This window comes from Dicentrarchus labrax, unplaced genomic scaffold (genome assembly GCF_905237075.1).
Source record: "Dicentrarchus labrax unplaced genomic scaffold, dlabrax2021, whole genome shotgun sequence".
NCBI lineage: Eukaryota > Metazoa > Chordata > Actinopteri > Moronidae > Dicentrarchus > Dicentrarchus labrax.
This window is the reverse complement of record NW_026136719.1, coordinates 18,750,497-18,774,114: the sequence shown is the minus strand read 5'-3', so window position 1 is coordinate 18,774,114 and position 23,618 is coordinate 18,750,497. Positions and strand designations below refer to the sequence as shown.

The 23,618-nt window shown below is 39.4% G+C and overlaps 1 protein-coding gene across 4 annotated transcripts in view; it reads right to left on the bottom strand.

Moving 5' to 3' along the window:
* furina (furin (paired basic amino acid cleaving enzyme) a) overlaps nucleotides 1-23,618 on the bottom strand; it is an 80,750-nt gene that overhangs the window by 17,621 nt on the left and 39,511 nt on the right. For all 4 annotated transcript variants that reach the window (XM_051380464.1, XM_051380468.1, XM_051380466.1 and 1 more), the window contains exons 4-8: nucleotides 16,485-16,580; nucleotides 13,673-13,801; nucleotides 13,320-13,396; nucleotides 5,913-6,001; nucleotides 276-448 (exon numbers count right to left, since the gene is read on the bottom strand). In XM_051380464.1, the coding sequence (XP_051236424.1) occupies nucleotides 276-448; nucleotides 5,913-6,001; nucleotides 13,320-13,396; nucleotides 13,673-13,801; nucleotides 16,485-16,580 (564 nt within the window). The remainder of the gene's footprint in view (nucleotides 1-275; nucleotides 449-5,912; nucleotides 6,002-13,319; nucleotides 13,397-13,672; nucleotides 13,802-16,484; nucleotides 16,581-23,618) is intronic.

Sequence of the window (23,618 nt, the reverse complement as noted above, 5' to 3'; positions counted from 1 at the left end):
CTCCCTGGTGGGTTTTTAGAGGACATTCCCTTCCATTCATAATTGTCAGGGTCAAAAACTGCTTTGTTCTTCCCGCTTGTGTCCTCTCATGCTTGAACAGTTCAATTACTGACTGCTGAAAGGAAGTCACACACAGGCTGTAAATAATTACACACACACACACACACACACACACACACACACACACACACACACACACACACACACACACACACACACACACACACACACACACACACACACACACACACACACACACACACACACACACACACCTCTGTAACTCCACGTAGAAAAGCTTCTTTGGCAAGTTTGGCCGGTCCATCAACAGTTTTGCCGTCATCCTCTGGGCCCCAGCTGGCGCTGTAGACGTCAATGTGTTGGGGATTCAGACTGAGGGACTGGGCTTCCACCATGTCAGTCACCTCACCATCCAGCATACGCACACCTACACACACACACACACACACACACACACACACAGGATGACAAAACAGAAAGGTTTATGATTTTATGATAAGTAAAAGTTCATATGAAATTAAAACCTAGTGAAAATGTACAAGGTTTACAGGTTTACAGGTGTTGGGGAGCACTGCTGCCTATGTGAAAAAAATTGTATAAAAGTATTTTGTGGCTCCAGCCGGAGCTGCGTGAAATCTGATATATTGCCAAAAGTGATGTCACTTGACTGACTTCAGCGTCAAGGTTGGTTTGAAAATGACAAAAATCAGAGGTTGTGGAGTTTACCAGACCCCTGTAGTATGCTCCTAATCTCAAGGCTTCATTAGCAACAACTAGCATAACGCACCCAAATCTCCAACCTGTCTGCAGTTGAGTTGCATTGTGGGTAAAGAACAAAGGTGACACGCTTTATATACATACACGATATCACTGATTCTGCTGCATCAATTTGGATTTTTTTTTTTTTTAACTATTATGAATTCGACAATGTTGAATGTTGAATACTAAATCAGAACAGTAGTATTTTTACCACAAACACTGAAACATGCAAAAAGTGCTGCAGGTAATAACAATCTTGCAGGATTTTGTTCCTCTAGTTTGCAGCTCAGTGCTTTAGTTCATGGTGTTTTATCTGTGCACTTTTACCTGACTGTGCTCATGTTCAGCAAGATAACAGTTTGTTGTTTGATTTGCATATTTACACACTTGTTTGCAATGCCATACTTTATCCATGTGCATGTGTACAGCTCATGCAATGGTACAGCATATGAAGCTTCTGTTAGTTATTTGTGCATCCACTGTGGTGTTCTTATGGAACGCACCAGGTAAATCAATGCTATGTCTATTGATCTGCTTTGGCGCTTGAGCTGGTTTGAAAAAAAACAACAACAAAAAAACCCAGAAATGAAATGAGATCAATTGCATTGTGGGGGAACTGCCTCCTCAAGTGTGAAGCAGACTTCAGAGACTGAAAATTCATTTAAATTAAAGAAAGCATTAATTGTCTTCCAGTGTCTGGATGAAATCAGTGCAACTGTGCGAGTGTAAATTCAATCAGACTTGCTCTTATCTTAAGAGAAGTTAACAACTCAGCCAAAGTTTAAGTGCAGGCTTCATCTAAGGATTAATTATAAAAAAGGTATTTAAAGTGATTATTGATAAAATGCTGTACCAGAGATACAACATTAAACACACACAAAACAATGCAGTGTGGTGCGTGTCCTAACCAATTATTTCTGCTTCATGGTCAGAAGGTTTTCTTGAAACAGAATTCCTTCTGTCTCAGCAATGTCTCTCACAGAAAAGTGGTGAGAAATCAAAGACACCTAAAAACAAACTAATTTCCCCCTTTGATGCACTGCAGGTCAGGTTACTCCATGCTGCTCTATATGGGTTAAAGCAACCAAGCACCGGCGCTTTGAAGTCCTCCAAAAGCATCAAACAGGCACTGAGCTGCTAGTGTTTCCATGGCAGCCTGCACTTCTGTTGGAGGGCCATGTGATTGCTGAAGAGACTCTAGTATCTCCAGTGCTCATCCCAAAACATTCATCTATCCCCAAAACCACAGACCAAGGTTGATAATACATCAAGGTCCAATCGATTTGTTTGTGTATATGCAAAGACTGGTATTATAAACCATTCAATATTAGGAGTTGTAAGTCAGAACACATTCAGACTAAGTAAGTAAGTTAGCTGAGTAGATCAATATCACTCTAATGTCTGTACCGTAAATATGAAGCTACTGCCAGTTAGCTTAGCGTAGCATAAAGACTGGAAACAGCTACCCTGCTCGGTCCAAAAGGTAACAAAATCCACATACAAACACCTATAAAGCTCAATTAAATAACACGTTCTATCTCATTTGTTAAATTAATTCAAAAACTTAAGTGTAAAACCAAGTAAAAGTGGTTTGATATGAAACTGTAGAGTAACATATAATGAATGGCTATGAGAGTGGTATTGATCTTCTCATCTTACTTTTGGCAAGAACGTTATCGGTGAGTTGACTGAAACAAACAGCCGCAGCGAGACATCGTAAATAAAACAAAGGACAATGCAGCTGTGAACAGACAACTGCAATAACCTGGTGCTTAATTTATTGTACTTTTATTGGAACTGTATTTGTTTGTTTTTTTTCAGTTCACCTGAAGGACTACTTTCACCCAACGAATTAATTTGGGCAGACCAGCCAATCTGTGTTTGAAACTACCATGGAGATATTTCACAGGAGAGTCTCCTGGCTGAATAATGAGCCACAGTACAGCAGGTGGCATGGGGGCAAGTGAGGAGTCACGGAAGCTTTTGCACCGCTCCCTCTGCACAATACCTTTCTAATATATTCTCCCTGGCCACCAAAAGAAATACGATGGTCCTGCTGCCGTGGATTTAAAATGACAATTTGGCTTCCTGCCTTTTGTTTCTGATGTTTTCGAGAAGGCTATCAGACTTCATGCTGTTGAGAACTACTGCAGAACTTGTACAATCTGGACTCTCATGTACTTGTGTGCTGTGTATTCACCACCATCAAACATTGTATATCAAAACAACTGAGATAAAATGAGAACAAACTGAGATTTGAAAGGTTAAAGGTTAGGATTTAAAAACAAAAAAAATAATATTCAAATAAATGAGATTTGAAGGTCTGAAATATTTGCTCCACTCTTTGTAATGATTTCAATATTACACATCTTTATCATTCACAGTTCTTGAGGTGTGGAAGAGCAAACACAAATAGACTTGTGGATTTTTTTTTTAGTTTCTGGTTTCTGATTATACTGGTGGAAAAGAGCCTTCAGTGTGGATAAAAGCACATGTGTAGGTTTTTCGCCGGGCCGCCTCCTGCTCCACCTACATGACCACACACAGCTCACTTGTAATGTTAGAAAACTGAATGCCATGTGGTGTATTCCCACTTGCCATCTGGAATGATCATAAAGACTAGAGTTATGGCATCATTCTGACGGGGTTCAAACTTTATGAGAGCAGGATGTAGGAAGGAGGATATTGAGATAAGCAGAGAGCTAATGAGAGGAGCTTGCACTGGGATAAAGGAGCTCCTACATTTAAAAAAAGGACTACACATCATTATGCTTCATCCTGGAGCCAGCAGAGCCCACAACAGACAACACGTTCCTCAGCACAGGAACAAGAAATAAGCAATCACCAATATGAAACATATGTGCACATGCAGCAGCAATGTGACCATACCAACAACCACATTTGATCCTGATAGCCCATTAAATGTGGACCCATACTGGGAGAAAAACCCCCAAATGAAACATCATGAAATAATGAAATATGTTGTTTACATTGAATAATGTACACAAGTTCTACACACAACCGACTTGCGTACATGAAGCTTCTTTTGAAGAATGGGGGAGAGAAACCTAGGAAAAACCGTTTACTCCCAACAGGCAGAAGGAAAACAACCCATCAGGGTGCAAAATCCTTTTTTAGAACAAACAAATTAATATTTCACAATATTTTGCCACTCTCATTTATTTTGTATCTTCTCATAAGTGATCAGATTCTACTGTGTGTTTCTGACATCGATACATAATCTTAAATAATAATCTTTCATCTTTAAATGTGTTCTATTGATGGTGCAATTAATTGTGGTGCTGCAGTCAAATTGCCACAGTAAGTCTCTTATTTCAAACCATGTTCCATTTGCTTAGTGTATTCAAATTTTGACACCAGAGCTGTACATTCACTGTACAGGCTTGTTAAAAAATAAATTCAATCATGTTTTAGTTCAGCTGTGATCCCTCTTTCTCTTTCTCCATTCCTCGTCTCACCCACCAGCACAGCAACTACTATTTTGATTAGCAATTCATCTGCTGTTAATTTTTCGGTTAATCATCTAAAAACTTTGTCTTAAAAATAGTTTAAAATTTTTTTTAAAAATGCCCTCTACAATTTTCCAGAGCCCTTGGTGATGGCTTTTGTCCAATATAAATTTGATATATTCAATTTAAATGATAAACTGTTAAAGCAGCAAATCCTAGCATTTGACAAGTTGTAACCAGATAACAGTATTTTGCTTGAAAAATCGATGAATCTGCTCAAGGCTTCTGCCTCTTAAAAGGATGTTTTTCTTTGCTGCTGTCGCCAAGTGCTTGCTCATGGTGGGAACTCTTGGATCTCTGTAAATTATCTTATAAAAAGGAGTACGGTCTAGACCTGCTCTATATTAAAAGTGTTCTCAGATAACTTCTGTTATGATTTGGTGGTATACAAATAAAATAGAATTGAAAAATAGTTTCTGGTTAATTTTCTGTAGGTTAACTAATTGACTTATAGTTTCAGCTCTACTCATGACATAAATTAAGCATTTGGTCATTTGCTAGATGAAAATGTGGATGCAAATTGTTTATGAAAAACAATGAGAGAAGGTGAAAGAAAGAGAAAGAGCACTAAAAATAACAGAAATCAACATGCCATTGTCTTTTATTTAATTGGATTTACTTTCTTAAATAAAAACAGAGGAAGGTGAAACTCGGCAACACGCTACATGCACACAGTGGTTGTGACAGACACTGGGTGATGAAATTTCATTGGCCAGAGTGACACAATCAACCATCAAGCATGCGTTGCTCGAGAACAGCAGGGGCCGACATCACAGCAGGGTGTCAACGAGGCTCTGCAAAATGTGTATTCCGATGATTTGACTTCAGCATGTCTGTGACATGGCTTCAAAAACAATCTTAAAGTGGGCGATTTACCTTCAACAAACTATAAAGACGGTATTTTCAAGTTTGCAGTACTACAGTCAACCCCCCTTCTATCTCATTCTCTGCCTTTAGACACACCACCAGCACAACCAGATGTCTCTCAATGCATTGAGTTAGCAGTTTATTAGGTACAGCTGTACAATCTAATGCAACCCAACACAGCAGCACTGGAACAAAACCCAACCTTATGAAGCGCATAATGTTATGTTTCTGTCAGAGAGGTGTTAATTCCACTATGTTATTTCTTGTGGCGGTAGCAACACGTAGGGTTGGGTTTGTACTTGACTGTATACTGAAAGGTTTGACTAATGATTTGTCTGCACCAATTTACAGCAAATGGATTAGAAGTGACTTACATCAGCCATTTTAGTTTAACCCATATATAAGCTGAGAACAGTAAATTTGAAATGTGAAACATGAAGTTGATGTTCTCAAAGCTACCGCACTATACTATTTTAGAAACTGTATATCTCTGTGCTTTTTGAATACTGTTACTCCATGCAAAACCAAAACACTTAGTGCATTTGCAATCCACATCACAACTGTGGTAATGCTTAACATTCAGTGGCATGCTGTGCCCGGGAAATGGACTGAAAATAACACTGGCACTTGATAACAAGTATTTCAGCTATTCTGGCTGTCAAAAAAGAAACAGAGATGAGACTAAGGTTTGCCCCCGAGAGGACAAATCATCTACTTGTTTTTATTTGACCGTACCTCCAATCTTGGCATTGTAGGCCACCCCGACTCCACAGATCCCATTGTTGGCTACTGCAGCTACTTCTCCTGCACATCGTGTTCCATGCCTGGAGAGAGGGAGGAATCAGAAAATGAGAGACACGTTTGAACAAAAATACTTGTGTCATTCACTTAACGACACAGCACTTTACTCTATATTCAATTTGATTCAAGTTCATTTGCATAGCGCCAATTCAAACAAAAGTTATCTCAGGACATTTTTCAAATAGAGAGAGCCCGTAATCCTTGTAAAATTATTTACAGAGACCCAACAGTTCCCACCATGAGCAAGCACTCGACAACAGCGGCAAGGAAAAACTTCCTTTTAAGAGGCAGAAACCTCAAGCAGACCCTGGCTCTAGGTGGGCGGCAGTCTGCCTCGACGGGCATATATACCGACAGGTAGCATACATGTTTAACAGCTCTTGCTTGTGAAAGAATGTACTCCCTTGTGTACCGTGGTCTAGCTGTAGACTGAGACAAAACAAACTCATGGAGACAGGTTCTTGGCTTTGATTCATTTAAACAAATCTGAATTCCAATTTGTCCGAAAGAAAACATTCAGTCAGTAAGTGGAGATCATCATACATTATCTATGGCCTTCCAGCATTAGTAACCTTGGAATGCCTTACGGGTCCTGAATCAAGTCAAGGGAAAAGGGAAATAAGATGACATACTACCGTCACACAGGGGAGGAAATTGTGAATTAGATTTGCCATTTACACAATGGGTCCTTCACTAAGCCTGAGCCTCTGTAGTAAGATCTAGCTCCAGGCACCGTAGTGTAGAGATCCAAGAAGCTGCTTACAGAGGAGCTGATCTTCACATTCCAGTCAGGTGCATTCCCCTGGTCTGCCAGATGGATATGCACTCTTAATGCCCTTCAAACCATGGCACAACCCCCACTGGAGCACAGCAATTCCCACACAGGAATGCTGGAGCCAAGGAAACACTGTGCCACACCAGGAAACGACAGAAACAGCAGATATTCACTACTGAAAGAACTATCTATGCCAGCAGGCTTACAATAAAGCACTACTCATATCCAGCTAAACAAAAAACACAAGAATCAAAACACCAGCAGTAGATATCCTTCCCTGACACAGTAGACTATATCTGCTGTCAGGATATGGACATTTAATCTGAGGGTAGTCTGCCAAAACTGCAGATATAAGTTTTTAATGCGTATTAAAGAAATCATTAATTCCACAAATTGAATCTCCTGAAGTGCAATTAAACTCTTCACAATAGAGTGATCAGGGGTCACAGAGGCCGTAACACATTTTTATTAGACTAATTCTAATAATCCTTAAGACTTCTGCTTTCATTAAAGACACATAATGTCACATAATGACAGAAGGTCAGAGTATTGTAATTAATCTGCTGGCCTCGAGAGATCTCTTTAGAGACGGTGATGAGCTGAGAGGGCGGAGGTTAATGTCAATGCCACAGTTGTTGCCATTGGCACCACATCTCTAATGTGTCACAAGATGCCGGTTAGATGGAGTCAGAGGCTACATTAGCTGCTGGATACTAAAAACAAGACAAAAGTAAACATGTTAAAACACACATAGACACACACTTTTCCAGAGAACTTTATCTTGACTTTCCTGGAAAGTCTGTTGACTTTGGAGTGGTATGTCCTACAGCATCCGTGTTTGTGATGCAGCTGATAATAAGGAGAAGCTCAGGTGTCTGCGATGGCATGCCGGGCATGCACAGGCCTATTCCAACAGTGTTCAACTGAGCCTTTTCTTTTTTCAAACCTTCCCTTTGACACATTCATTACACTCATTTACACTGTGGACTGATTCATAGCATACAAATGCTGTTACAGAGGTGAAGCTCTCGGTCTCGGAATCTGATTATGCAAGAACTACTTGCATAATCAGGTTTTTGGGAGTGATTTTCTTGGGAATGATAAAATGGATACAAGAAGATATCCTTTCATTGCTCCCACTCACTGTTCGAGTCAATAAGAATATGAGGAAGAGTGCATCAGTGGCTCAAACACTTTTATGAAATCAGCCTGCTCTCTGCAATTTATTCAACATGCACAAGTCTCTAACATGAAGGCATTTTCATTTAACTATCGATTTGCAGATACTGAGCAGAACTGCTCTCAGTGAATCCAATCAAGGGTGTTTAGTTCAGCAAATGACATTCGAGGTCAAATGATGGTTTATGGTGACAGAGACATTAGCAGTGGTAGCCTATATATCGGAAATGACTCAATTAAGCACCATCTTTAGAAATGTATCACTAATGTTTTAGCTATACAGGTAATTGATTTCAGAAATGTCTGAATTACAATGTCAAAATTGAGTTACAATCCAAAAGGATACAAAAGTATCCTAAGAGTAGGGCTGCAACTGACTCATTTTCATAATTAAATAATCTGTCAATAATTTAGATTAACTTATTAATAGTTTTGTCTATAAAATGTAACCAAACAGTCCAAAATCGAGATATTCAATTGTCACATAGTGACTGGCAACACAGTATTTTGGGGGGGATTTTGCTTAAAAAAATGACTCAAAGTAGTTGCAGGTTATTGGTCTATCAACTAACTGATTAATTAACTACCCTTTCATATCTACCTATGATACCCCAGTTTTGTTCTATCTTTCAAGGATGTCTTAACAACAAACCGACACTTTCACAAAAGATGAATACTGCTATAATTATGGCATGTCAATTTTGGTAAGCAAGCGAGACAATTGAAACTGAACTGAACAATAGAATTGGCTCTAAAACCACATGAAGGAAGTTCAGCAGCAGTACAAAATACTTTTACAATACATGCGTTTTCATGTCACAATAGGCGCACATTAGACCATGGACCCCCAGTTTGACAGGATTTTGTTTTAAGAAATCCCCTCAGAGTTATTTTTTTAGGTTAGAAGATATTAAAAGTCTTCATAGTCAATCAATGATCAAACTAGGATCACTATAAATTACAATAAATCAAAACCAAGACCAACCTTATTTCCTCCCTTGTTGTTCCAACTTAAAAAAAATGTGCTAAAAGTTAAAATATTCTGCTCCTCATTTAGCTGGAGACCGTTTGAAAACCAATGCTCTATACAAACTAATAAAATCTTGAACTTACTCTGACCTTTAATAAGATAGTATTCATCGCAGTAACATTACGCGCACAGCCCTAAGCCATTATAATGCTTCACTGATTACTGTTCATTTATGATGGTAGAAATGGTAAAGATTTTAATACTTTACGGCCCAAATTCCCAAATGCAGAATTAAACCACAGATAATAAGAAACCATGACTCTGTGAGTTCATCTGTCAACAGGATGATCAGTCATGATGGGATGCCTAAGGGAGCTACCACTACTCTGACAATGAGGGCAAGGCATGACTGAATGTCCTCAATTTGTCTCTATGCACACATTTCTACTGATGTGACGTCCTGACGAGACAAATATCACATTAAACCAAACCTGGGGTCACCCTCCATGCCAAGGGTTTACAGAGGAGGCTAAAGAGGTGACAGCACAGCGCAGAGATCATCACATGAAGTGAAACATCTCTCAGACATTGTCGGCAGGAACAAAGAGCTGTCTGTCACTACAAGTACAGCATTGTTTAATCAGTTGTTAACAAGTGACACAGATTAATTATCAGTGCTGCAATATCTGTCTGACACACAGGCTCAGACTGTCAAACCTCAATTATAGGACCACACTTCAACTCTCATCAGCTCCCACTTCCTTAAAAACCACTAACCACTATTATCCATTCTGGTGCTATAAAACATTTTTAACAAACCTGTATGATTGCTATAGTTGTATGATTCGGGTAAAACTCGTCAGAGTCAGATAAGGGCGGGTCATGACTTCGTATGACTTGGTATAAATTGTTTAAGCAAATTCAATATTTATTTTTACATAAATAAAATCAGTCTAAAGCTTTTAATTTATCAAATGCTTCATCACATTGTCCTTTTAATTAATAAAACTTGACACACTCATGTCTAGACACAGCATGAATACTCCACCGGTCTAATTTAGACGAGCTTCCAGTGAACCAAAACAAAACTAAATGAAGCAACAGTCCATTAGCTACTGTGGGTGCCTGCCACATTACCAATATAATGCAAACTGTCCATTCATCTGAACACACTTATGCCAGCAGAGCGTGAATAACATCTGTTTTTTATTTGAACCACTTTTATGCCTTCACTAATCCTTCTTAACAAAATCTCAATTGAAAAAGAAACAGGAGAGTCTCATAGAAACTTCAAAACACCTTTTGTATCTGATACATTGTGCAATAACCCAGGACTCTGCGTCATACGTAATGGTGATAACAGGAGATTATGGTAAACAAAGAGCAATTTCAGTAAAGTCTTGTACCGATTACGGCCAGAACAAGGCCCCTGGCATATTCTATGCACAGAGACTAACTCAGGTTACAGCGAACTACAGTTGGCTGCAGGCCCGAGGCCAACAACATGATCAGTATTCATACCCACAGCTGGCAGAACCATTATCACTGTGTAAAGCCTAAACTACCCGTCTGTGGAGACTTCCTAAAGAGACATGCTATTGTCACACAGAAATATCCAAACTGTGTCTGCAAAGCCCGGAAAAGTGTTCACCCAAACCTGCAATGGCCAGAAAATGGCATAAAAGCAGCTTTTAGGCTTATTATATAAAGATCTGCCACTGATGCTGCAGGTTTTCTTGTGATCCTCTGGTGTCACATGTGATGTGTAATACTTGACAAGTTCTACATTTGGCTTCGGTAGTTTGTGATACCTACAAATTTGTGACTTTACAGCAAGATGACTACAAGGATATGTGATGAAGAAAACCATGAAAAACAAACAAAAAAACAACTATAGTGTGAAATATTGTTTGTTATTTTATTTATCTTCTAAGTGCCACTTCTCACCTATATTCAGAGTGTAGAACACAACATCTTTCATTCACACCCTTTTTCTCTCTTTCATTAGTTTAATTACTTTTAAAAAAATCATTGAAGCTCTTGAGGCTGTGGACAGTGGCGTTCGCTGTTCATTAGTCTCTGGTTTGCACTGAACCTCAAAGGTAAATCTGCACAACTGTTATGCTCTGCTCATTCTTAAGTCTGTTAATGGTTCTGCCAGTTTACTAATGAGCTGGCCTTCAGGACAAAAGGTCTGGTGATGTTTATAGAGCATGGTGAAGAGAGGAATATGAAGAAAATGTCTAGAGAGAGATTAATGTAGGGTCTGGTGAAAATTAATCAGCCTGCTGTATGCCTTAGTGTTAAATATGTCCCTTCATCAATCACTGCACATTAAATATTTCTGTATTTACATGTGTAGTCAAGTCTGAACTGCCCCCTTGTTTTGTTTAGTTATTTTTGCCTGTTCATCATAATTATCATCATCAAGAAAAAAATCTGTTTATTGCACATGTTGAACAGAGTGATATTGGAATAGTATAAATCATATTGAGAGCTAGCCTTGCTCTAAATCAGGAGGCAAAATGTTGAGTATTTCTTTTAAAAAAAATTTAAAAAGTCGCCAGTGCCAGTTTATACAGGTTTAATCCAGAAAATGCACATTTGGAAACCATTCTGATAGGAGTCAGAGGAAACCCTGGAAAGAGAAACATCTAGATCACATGCTTAGATAAACATGAGGGTGAATGGTCACATTGCTATAGAGCCATCCTCGCTGCTTCCCGTATGCTGGGAAAGAAAGACAGCTTTATAGAGGTGAACACAGTTGGGCTTTTTGCAGGGAACAGCCACTTACAGTCTTATACAACCTTACGCATTTTCATGCCCGCCCACAAGTTGTTTACACATGCATCAGCACCAACCCACTGTAAAAAGTAAGAGAAACAGACACACAGACACAGACACACACACACACACACAGACACACAGACACACAGACACACAGACACAGACACAGACACAGACACAGACACAGACACACACACACACACACACAGAGAGAGAGAGAGAGAGAGAGAGAAATGCCCCCTCTCAATTGGTCCTGCCACAAGGAAGACACGGAGAGCTGGGTGGCAGGAGATAAGGGCTGAGGTGAGCGAGGGTTGGAAAGAGGTGCAGCTGAAATGAAGCAAACATCAATAGTAAGTGTCTTAGCTGGGCTCTGGGCCACTATGAGCCACCAGAAGAGCTTAAGCGTGCCTTGGCACAGATTGTGAATCTGTGGAGCTGAACCGGAGGGATGTTCTCCCACATTCTTCCCAAAGAAATTCCACCATTTAGGGTTTAGTTGATGGTGGTGGTGAAAACAGTTTCAGGCACTGGCACAAAACACTCAATTGGGCTGAATTAGAAAGTGACGGCACATTGTTTGAACTGTTTCCATGTTTATCAAAACTTTTACCGATAACTGTGGGATGTTTGTTTCTGACCCAAGGAAGTATACTTTATTTGGAATATGAAAACAATTACACACCTTCCACAATCAACCTCTACCTCTTATGCGCTCCACAAAGCCTTTAAGGAGTTGAAACTGCTACTTAGCATAGTTATGTTTAGGCTATTCTTGCTCTGTTACACTTCTGGCCTCCATATTCATTGTGCCCGCTCCAAGCCCCTGTCTCAGTTGGGGAACGTTTGATTTCCATCTATCCTTCCAACTATAATCTTCCCTGCCAATCACTAGTAATCATGGTGAGCCTTGAAATAAAAAGCCTCTCAGACTAGTGGCCCACAAACAGCAGATTACAGCAAATCAGAAATTAAAGTCACAAGGGAGGCAGGCAGTGGGAATGAAGGAAGACGAGCAAGGGCCCTCCAGAGCCAAGAGATTTGCTCTGTTTCATTAATGCTGATGAACTTAATTCAATCAATTCTCTGCAAGACATCACTGTGGTGGTAAACAACTCCTAATGCCATCTGCAGAGGCCACTGCAATAAAGCCATTTTCTTCACACACTACCTTAATCCTAGTGTAGATTTACTCTACTTACCCAGGTTATAGAGATGCCCTGGCGGTGCCTGTGTGATTTAGGAGGCCAAAACAAATCCACAAACTCTTGAGTTGGGCTCAGGATTCATATTAGGATGTAATTGCCCATTTTTGGAGAGTAAAAAGCATTAAATGGCGGAAAATTAAAATGTCTTGGACAAAACAACCCCCATAGGCTATGGCCTTTAATTAGTTTTTCTTTGCCCTTCGACTCAACAGTGGATGAGAAACAGCCATTGGCCTATTTACATGTCATCTGTCAGCCATCAAACAGTAAGGGGGACAAATTAATGAACAAGTGCAATTTAATCCTGACATGTCCCCCCACACAGCCAGCATTTATAAAACACAAGTGGGTGGTTTCAGGGAATTCCAAAAGACAAAGAGAAGAGTGGAAATTAAATTGTTATCTGTGTAGCTTTCTACCTGTTGTCATTAAGCTGCGTGTATCGAGGCTGAGGATCAGGGTCTCCATCGTTCACATCGTAGCTGGCATCTGGGTCCTTAAAAAATACAGATAAGCTGTTAGACTCGGATGCCTAAACTGATTTTTCTGAGTGTGGTACATTCAAAATGCAAAAGTTAACATTTCAAAATCTGTTTGCACGGAAATAATTCTTAAAATCCATCAGCCACTCAATTCTGGCACAAGGAAGATACTATCTTTAATTTAAAGTCTGCTCTATTTGTTCTGCTCGTCTTCATTCTTTTGCTGCTGCAGTAACACATCTTCTCCGTAGAAAACAGAATGTTTCAGCTTATTTAGGAGTAGTACTCACGTAGTTCTGCATCAAGTCAGGATGGTTCTTCTCTATTCCATCATCCAGAATGGACACCACCACTCCTTTACCTGTGTAGCCCAACTGCCACGCAGCTTTGGCATTCAAGTCACGGTGGTTGCCGTTGTACTGAGGATGGAGAAAGCAAATAACGGTTGAGAAGGAATCTAATTATCTGAGAGACACCTGAATGCTGACAAGAATGTGCTTTTAACTAAATCTGGAAGGGCTTAAAAAAAACATAAGGGCAATCATTTTAGACATTTGGATGAAGACTGAGATTTTGACTGAAGCATCAGGGGAAAAAAGGTCCATCTTATTTTTCCTTAAGTAATAGCTAAAGTTTCTCTATAAGGAGAGGGATGTATTGCAAGGTTACAAAGAGTATCTCTATTCTGAGAGCATCAGTGTCATGCTTGCATTTATTGCATTTATTATTAATACCGCAACACAGCAGTGAACTGGATGATGGCACACAGTAGGCCTAATGATTCTGTATGCTTTTTGATATGCTTCTGACATTCAACTTGACCTTTGGTCCAAAGCCATGTCTGGCTTTCATCTAGTTCAAAGCTCTTTTTTTTTTAAAACCGTACCATCGTGTGTCGTATGTCTGATGTACCGTCATACCGCCATATTCTCCTCTTAGATTTCAGCCCCTTTTTAGTGCAGTCAATCACACAGGATGATGTCTGCTCCGCAAACCTTGTAGCGTCATTGACGCCATCATATGGAAAATCTATTAAAGCTGAAAGTTGTGATCTGCAATGCTAATTCAGATTGAAAAAGGCCTTTTGTTGCTGATATGCTGAGTGTATTAAAAATCTGAGAGAGAGGCAAGTACAAGGTTTTATTTTGAATATTGCTCTCAAATCAGTCCTTTTCTTTCTACCTTAATTTCAGCATTCCCTCTGTACACTGAACACCTGTGCATGTGTACAGCTAGAGATCTCTGCTTTGAGGCTTGCCCATCAATTAGATAAATAAATATCAGAAAATATTAAATATTCATTGTAACATGATGCTGACCATTAGCATCCGTCCACCAAGGACACCCTGCCAGCAGACCCACCTACTCTCCTCTGGCCAGCCAGGTTCAGTTTTAATGAGGCACAGACTTATTTATGTGCCTGTATGGAGAGGCAGCCTATTTCTGCACCTTTTGCTACATCTTTGCACTTGCAAAATATATCATCACAATTACTTATTATTTAAAGTACACAGAATGTATTTCCAGAATGAGAGAAAGGGTTGGTTTTTTTCTGTAACTCAGCCAAGTGTAGATATTTGGGCAGTATAGGACCTGTCTACAATAATTTCTGATCTTGAAATCTTAAAATTGAATCAGAGAACATCCACAAACAAACCAAAGTCAAATGACTGTGGAGTTCAGGGTAAACCAGAAAAAATTGCATTTTTAAGCATTTTCATGCATTTGTTCTCTCTCCACGGAGTTGTTCAGGAAACCGCTCTGTTAGATAACACAGAGCTATAGGCCATCAAAATTTTTTTTAGCAATGCTAATTGGAAGTGTGGCACCGGGGATGTTGGTCAGGAGGTCGGTCCAACACTTCAGTCCAGAGTGAAATGTTACATTGGACGGGCTGCCATTAAATTTGGTGAAGTCCTCGTAATCAATGGATGAATCCGGGTAATCCTCTTACTTTCCTTCCAGCCCCACTAACACATTAAAATGTCGACTGGTCAACAACAATTCAGTTTGTGATACAATTCTTCAAAAACGACAACAACAAGTTTCCTAATTCCCATCAGCTTCAGATTAATGCTAAAATAACGATTAATCATTTCATGTCATTTTTCAAACAAAATTTTGTTGGTTTCTGCTTCTCAAATGTGATACGAGTCAGTGAAATATTTTTGGGTTTTGGACTTTAAAACATCACTTTGACCTATTAGTTTTTTTCATTGATTGATTTATTGATAATGAAAACAATTATTAATAGCAGCCCTAAAAGATAAAAATGCGATTAGAACATATGTAACACAGACAGGTTTTACTATCAGTGAAATACCATTTATGAACATATGGTAGAATCTATTACATCCAGTCACATTGATACAATGTGGCAGCAGGCTTTTATCTACCTCATTTGCCTTTCAAGTTGCCACTAACTACTGCACCACACTGGGGAAGTCAGTCCGCCTCTGTTAAAGCACAGACATTTTGAACAACTGATGATGCAAGTCTGTTTTGCATCACCATGAATCTTCTTCCGCCTGAAGCATTCTCACAGTAATTGAAGGAAAAGTGGAGCCGAACAGAGAATCTCAGGGGTTGTTACTGCTGTTTTTAACAGGGCCAATGTATCAGTGACATTCTTCAAGTCAAACGTGAAAATCAATCAACTGAAAACAAGAGCGCTTCAAGGTGAAACACCTTCGTTTTCTCTCTCTTTGTTGCTGTGTTACCTATGGACTGAAGTAAACTACCAATGTTCAAAAAGCATGCAATTCAGAATTGAAAGGCACTATGTGTATTGTTAGTGTCCAAGCTGAATCCTTTAAATAAAGTCAGCCAGACTTGTGCACCTTCTTTTGCAAACAAGACACAAAACAGCATTTCACACAAAGACGCTATATTGGATTCATACAGGCTTGTCTTTGTAACTCAGGGGAAACATCACAGCCCCAAATTTAATTACCTGTATTGACTTTTGGTAGAAAAAAAGCTCAAGCAGTGTGCAGTGCTGAATTATGCCCTGTCCCTCCCCACACACACACACACACAGAGAATAATACACACATAGCCTTTTGTCCAATAAAGTTTCTGTTCAGCAGTGTTCATACTCACCAAGTACCACTGGTCTCTGAACTTGGGATCAAAAGGTTCTGTGTACACATCCCTCTTTTTCCTCCGTTTCGACACCTGTTGCTCTGCCCAAGTCACCTAAACATGAAGCATACAAACACAGAAATACATGTAGAAATTAGTTAACCAAACAAAAAGGTGAGGTGATGCTCAGCAAAAGAAAATACAAACACACAAAGTGCCCCCTGTAATATTAAAAATAAATAAATAAATAAATAAATAAAAATAATTATGTGCTGGGCATAAGGGTCACCACGTCAAATAAATTAATAGAGATCCAAATTCTCAGCAGGATAACAGCAGACAGAGGGAGATTAGAGGCACAGGGGTATCGTGGACTCCTCACTAATGAGACTCGCTGATGAACTCCAGAGCAACCCGGGACTAATTAAAATTTCTAGATTGGTGTGAAATGGAATGCACCAGGATCTATTATGCTTCCGGGTACACCTAAACATGTATGCGCACAAACAATATACACAGGAGGTACACATTCAGTACAAATCTAGCTACACAACAGTAACCCAAGTCTGCAGGAGCCTTTCATACTGAGCGAACTCCCGCAGAAAGTGTTGACAGAAGCAGAATGCATACAGTGAAAATAAGCCTGCATCTTACTCCCTCTGCAGAATCGTGCTTGGTGTACAGCAAAACGCCTGGGTACACGAGTACAGGAAAAGAAAACATGTCAGAGAAGGAAGACAGAGAACTGCCTGCTGCAAGGACAGAGCACCTGATGTGAAGGACAACCAAATCACAGTGCACCTCTCTCTCTCCGCCTCTGCAGATCACTAGAGACACAAGAGTAAAAAAAAGGAAAGAAGTAATGAAGGTCACATTAGCTGCTACACTGAAGCGATGCCAATTCAACACTACCATGATATAACGCCATAATGGAATAATTTGACTTCAAGGAGCAGAAAGGTTTGTGTGTGGCTGTTCGTGTTAGTGTCGCTCCCATGACTGGCGAGAATCAGTCTAAGTGGAGGAGACGTTTCCACCAGAATTCATCCGATTCTTACTGGGAGGATGAGATCAGCCCTTTGAGGTGCAGCTGTGGCAGTTTACACACAAAACTGGGAGACTGGGAGAGATTTTTCCATGTGCACTTAGGGAGTGATACAATTATGGGCCCTGACACATAAAGGCAGCTACTGCTGACAAACAGATGGATATGTCAGCAAATGTTTTCAGTTAAAAAGACGTCATCCAACTGGCCACCAATATGCTTGTGCATTCTGTGCTTGGGTGAGAAGAAATATCTAGTAAGTTGTCCATATTTGTACTCCAAAGATCATCAAAAAGGGAGATAAACAGGGCGCCCTGGTTGTTCACCTGCTGGAGTGTTGTGTACTGAGGCAGAGAAAGGCTGCAGCCGTTTGCTGCATGTCATCCCCCCTCTCTCTCCCCACTTCACCGTCTTAAAGCTGTCACTATCCGAATACAGGTACAAAAAGCCTAAATAAATAATTATAATTTAGGGGGAAAAAGGAGCGATAAACAAAGCAAAGTAGCATACCATTTCCAGGCCATTGGGACTCTCACAGTCTCCTTACTGTATATGCTCAGAATATAAATTAAGAATATGTCTAAAAAAGTGGCATTCTAAACTTTTTCGTTGTGCTGGCGTTGTCAGCTTGTGGACTTTTGGAGGAAGGAATAAAATCTTATCTACCATATTCAAAAAAATGTGTCCTACTGCCTCTGCATTTTAGTCTCTTTTCTCCTGCAGACGACAATGAGAGGATAAATGAAGGTGGTACATCATGTCGCAGAAAAATGTGAAACTTATGAAGCTTGTGTGCCCATACTGTATACATTTGTCATCCTTATTGTAATGCCAAGATTGACGTTTCTTTTCCTAACTGTGTAATGTGCAATCTAATCTAAAATGAATGCCATCATATCAGCTGCTCAAATGCATCTTCACTGAATCAATAAATATGGATCTTCAGATTTTTAGGAGATTCACATCTCTGTAGTGTCATAAACCTACTCCTACATGACATTAATACCACATCTAATTAGTTTGAGGCAGTTTTAGAGACAGACAGGCAGTTGTTGAGTTGCTTCCCTCAGTCAGACTTTATTAGCAGCTTCCTGTTTTAAAGAAAATGGCAGTATTGACTGAAAACGATCACTACAGCCTGGGTGACAAAGACTCAGTTGTGTTCAGGGATCAAATTTGACTTCATTACATGTGATTTTCAGTCAGATAGCACAAAGCTATTTTCTCCTGCGTCATAAGGCGGTGTATGTGATATCTTCAATTTCCTTATCCGCTTTTCAATCACACACAAAATCCTGTATGAAACCAGTTTGGTTTTCACACATACCTAAGGTGGGTCTCTTTGGTGGAAAATGTACATGCTGACTCAGTTCATACGTAACAGGATTCAGAAAAAAGACGCAATGTTTGCGCAATATTTCTTATCTGGGGCAACACAGCAAGTTATGTATAATGTACCAGGGAACGGACTGTTTACTGCACTGTGTAGCTTGCACTGCATCAAATCTGCTCCTTAAACTATCTCATTATCACTGCAGGAGCATGGTGTAACTTTTGATTCCCTTGGTCTTGTTTTGCACACTATAAACAAAACCATGATATGCAAGAACTTTGTATTCTTGTGCATGCATTTCCTGACAACGTGACAGCTTCTATTCACACTTTAGCTGTGTGGGAAATTTTACAGAAAGGCTTCTAGGTCTAACTAGACAGACTGGTAAAACCACTCTTAAATAAATATGACACCCAACATGTCAAATTGGAAGTGCGTTTACCGATTACAAGCCTTGTTGTCACGACATGACCATAAAAATTATTTGGTTATGTAAACTGCAGCCACAAAGGTGCCACTGTACATTTTTATTTAAATTAAATACAATGCATCAGTATCAAAGATCCATTTGTTCCTTAAAAAAGGGAAATTACTTGCTCCCTCTCCTATTGAGGTCGAAACACAGGGTCAGGCTTTAATACAAAAATGTAATAACATGACTGCTCATTGCTCATATACCTCCTACAAACATGCACATTACTTGAGCAGCAACCGTTTTTCTTCTTTTTGCTGCAGACACCTCTGTTGCTCTGTTCTCCACACACTAATTTGTGCAGCCAGCCATCTTCAATGTTGCGCACGATTCTTGGAAATGACCATCAAAACACAGAAGAGAGGATTCTCAATCAGTCAACCCTGGAGAAAATTACTTGAATATTACCTGAATATTGTTAGCACAGTAAGATTTTTGTACTTTCACTGTTCCATGTGAGGGAAGAAATACACAATTTCAGTGCACAATGTGAAATTAATCATTAAAAACACTGATCAGTTTTATATAAAGTTACATCACTTAATTTGTGAGTAATGTAATTTTAATATAGTATACCAGTGACTATATAACTATAAAATGTTTATTTGAATATTAAACTGAACTTGAGATCAAAGTCCTCATTTCCAACGAAAGGTTATCTTTCCTTTCCATATTCAGGAGACTGTAAACAGGAACAAGAAACAATAAAAGTCCTACTTCTCAGCACCAAACTCATGATTCATACTGAACACATCTGCTACTTCTGGCAGTAGTGTAACAAAACAGTTCCATTTTCTATTTTGCAATTTTCATGAGAGGAGTCTTTTGAAAATTCTTTAATAGTCTGTGACAGAACACAAAGCCCAGAAGTTGACAAACAGCATTTTTTATTATAAATGAGCTCTGAAAATGGAAAACGGCGTCTATCTCATGCGTCCAGACCAATCCAATGCAGAACTAATGCTCACAAGCAGACTGCTTGGTTCATGTTTAGGTGGAGAGTCCTATCCTATCCAACAAATAGATTCCCCACCACACTCATTTTGCCCACCCACTGCTTTGTCCTTCTTCATTATACAAACATAGCATCCTCCCTCTGAGGCCAAATGGAAAGTTCAAATAAAGCATCATTACATAAAGGAACTGAATTCAATCAGCAGCTATGTCATTTATGTTTATGCTAAAGCTTTTTTAAGTCAGCTGCTTCTATTTTTGCCATAGTAATGAAACTTGCAATAAAAGCTTTAACCGCAGTCAAACATATTAACTTAAATTCAGTGTTTCTGAGCCAATCATTGCTTCGCCATGTATGTCCTATTCCTTCTCTACTCTTTAACTAAACAAACAAAAACAGCGAAGCAAAGCCCAAAGCAACAATAGAATAAAACAGACGACAGTAGAAGGCGTGGAGGTAGCAGATAGACCCAAGCTTCAAATCTTCAATAGACCCTATTAACAGGGCTCTGTTAGCCAGTCTATGAGATCTGGCAGAGGTCCAGGTGCTTTTGTCAGTAATTAGACACTCTTCAAAGAGACTTTACTGAGCCTTTTGTTCAGGCTTCATCTCAACCAGTTAAAAAGCTGCAAGGACAGTCTCTCTAGGATTTTTAAATTCCTCCTATTAAGAATATTTTTGCAATGTTTTCCCCTTTTCACAAAAACTGTGCAGCTGATGCAAATGTGGATCAAACTTGCAATGATATGCTGCTTTATAAAAGCTTTGATCAGACTATTAATTGCAGCACAGTAGCAGAAGTGTATCGATGTTTGGATAAGAGTGAATCTATGCATGAAAAACCAAGGGGATCTGGTAGAAATTGCAAGCTATTGCAGCATAAGCTGCCTTGATTAAATAATCAAACAAATAAATAAAACAAGGTACGGAAAAGCTGACCTGACCCTTCCTGAACAGTTTCCACTTTCTCTGGAGGTGCTGTGGGAAAAAAGGAATTCAACAACAGGAAATGGAGCCACAGTGATAAAGGAAATCCCAAAGAGGGAGGTGGACCATTTCTAACATGTACGCAAACAAACCCAGTAGAAGCTGCTCTATTCCCAGTGTGCACCTGTACTGTGTAGCTGCACAGTATGACAGCATGGTCAGTAATACCTTAAGGCAGGTTTCATTAAAGGCAGCAGATTAGTTTTGACGTATATAATGCTGCTGCAGTTGCACTTTATATGGAAATTAATCTAAATCACTGTAGCCGTCCTTGAAATGCTCTATTCACTGAAATGACTAGATACAATTTAGATGTAAATATTTTAATATAATTTCCAGAGAAAGAAGAAGATACAGTCTGATGGGACGGTAGAGAAATGGGGAAAAAATTTTCTTACACTTCACGGTGCTGGTAGGCTTCATCATTAGAAGAAGGAGAAAATATAACACAAGACTGAACTGAGATCAGGGAGGAAACAAAGAACCAGAGGACAACTCAAACTACTGAGTAAAGGAGCCTGAGCCAATCTGCTGGATCAGTATTGGAGTCAATTGATCACTGTAGCTATATAAAGCTGGAGCCATTTCAGATTCATTGTTCATTGTAACCCATTGTGCTCTGGGTATGCAAGCTGTCAAAAGCACCCAACTGCACTCTGATAAAACACTTAAATATTCTCCCAATGCACAGAGTTGTCAGCCGGTGAACCACAGAGGAGCACGAACAAATAAATAGCATGCAGAAGAGGTTCCAATTAATAATCTTCACATTGACAGCCAGTGTCAGCGAGCGATGCAAGAAAGGCTGCTCCAGGTTTATTTAAAAAGTGACTGTTTTGTCTTCGTTTCAGTGACATCTAACAAGTACACAGCTGCTCTGAAGTGCTGCTGTCAACTGTAAACTTTTTTTATTTTACTGCGGATGAAGAGATGCTGTCTGAATTCAATCCAAAAACTCCTGTCATAACAACAACAACAGACTGACAGCCCCCTTTGTTCACAGATATTATATAAAAAACAATGGAGGTACATTACACATAATAACACAGCAAACCACTGAAGTAAAACATGAAACCAGTGCCACCATTACGCCGTCCACCGGAGAGCAGAAACACATTTGATTTTCATAACACACAGTTTGACTTACATAACTGAATGTTTTATATAGTTCTTTACAGTCGCAACGATTAGTCAATCCATCAATTGGTCAATAAAATGAAAATAACAATATCATGTCACTGTTGCCCATTAATCACGGAGTTGGCATCCAGAGTTCCTTGACGTGTCCTTGGGCTAAACATTGAACCCTTAATTGCTCCAGATGGTCACGCCACCGCCTTGCAAAGTAGCATTGCTGCCAAAGTTGTGTGTTTTTCCTTGTCTTTGCGTAATAGTATATTAAATAATTAGTTTTTAGTTTTTGGACTGCTTGTTGGACAAAACAAGACATTTGACTATCTCACTTTGGCCTCTGGGAAATTATGACGGCCATTTTTTAAACTGCTTCTTAATGTTACGATGAGTAACGATTAATCGTCAATTGTTAGTTAAATGATTTATTTTTTTAAAGCTTTAGCTTTAAGATTTACGTGGTGCATTTCATACTTTTTAAATCTTACTTTGCTCATCTCATATTTTTGCTTAGCACTCTAGATGTTGTTGCTTCAGGTGCATTTACTTTAATGCTGTAAGCTATTTAACAATTTCAGTAGTAGTTAAGTAGACTCCAAAACAAAGTCATCGGGCCTATTTGTTGTTAAGGTTTTATATTGTTATATTCAGTGAGTCACTTTTTATAAAAGTTTTGTTTAAAAGGGTGGGAGCTTTTCTGAGTATTCATACATCCTCTTTCACGGCTGCACACTCCATTGTATTCCCACAGCTATGAATGTTAATTTCACACTCTTCCCTTTGTCCTTCCCAATGGGGTAGGACACCGGCTCATTTTCAAACTAACCTCGAACTTTCTTGCAAAACTGTGAGAAAATACAGACATGTGAAATTTTAAATTTAGATCAGTCACGGAAGAGGAACACGTTCCATCCATAGAGGAGTGTGTGTGTCTGTCCACAGGGAAGCAGCAGCCCACCTTCGAACACTAAGGTGAAAGGAAAACAGGCAGTTTGAACGTCGTGGTTCGTCTGAGCAAGCCATTAAAAAGAAGGTGGTGGTAAATGAGGGTTTGGTTCTTTGCCCTGTGACTGCTCCCCCATATTCCTCTTGGTTTCTAGTGTGCCTGTCATCCTGCACTACACACAACAACAGGTAATTTAGTGGACTAACTGACTCATTTGAATGATGATTTGAGGTTAATTATTCAGTGAAAGTTTCATCGCAACAGCTTTTTAAAATGAATCCCA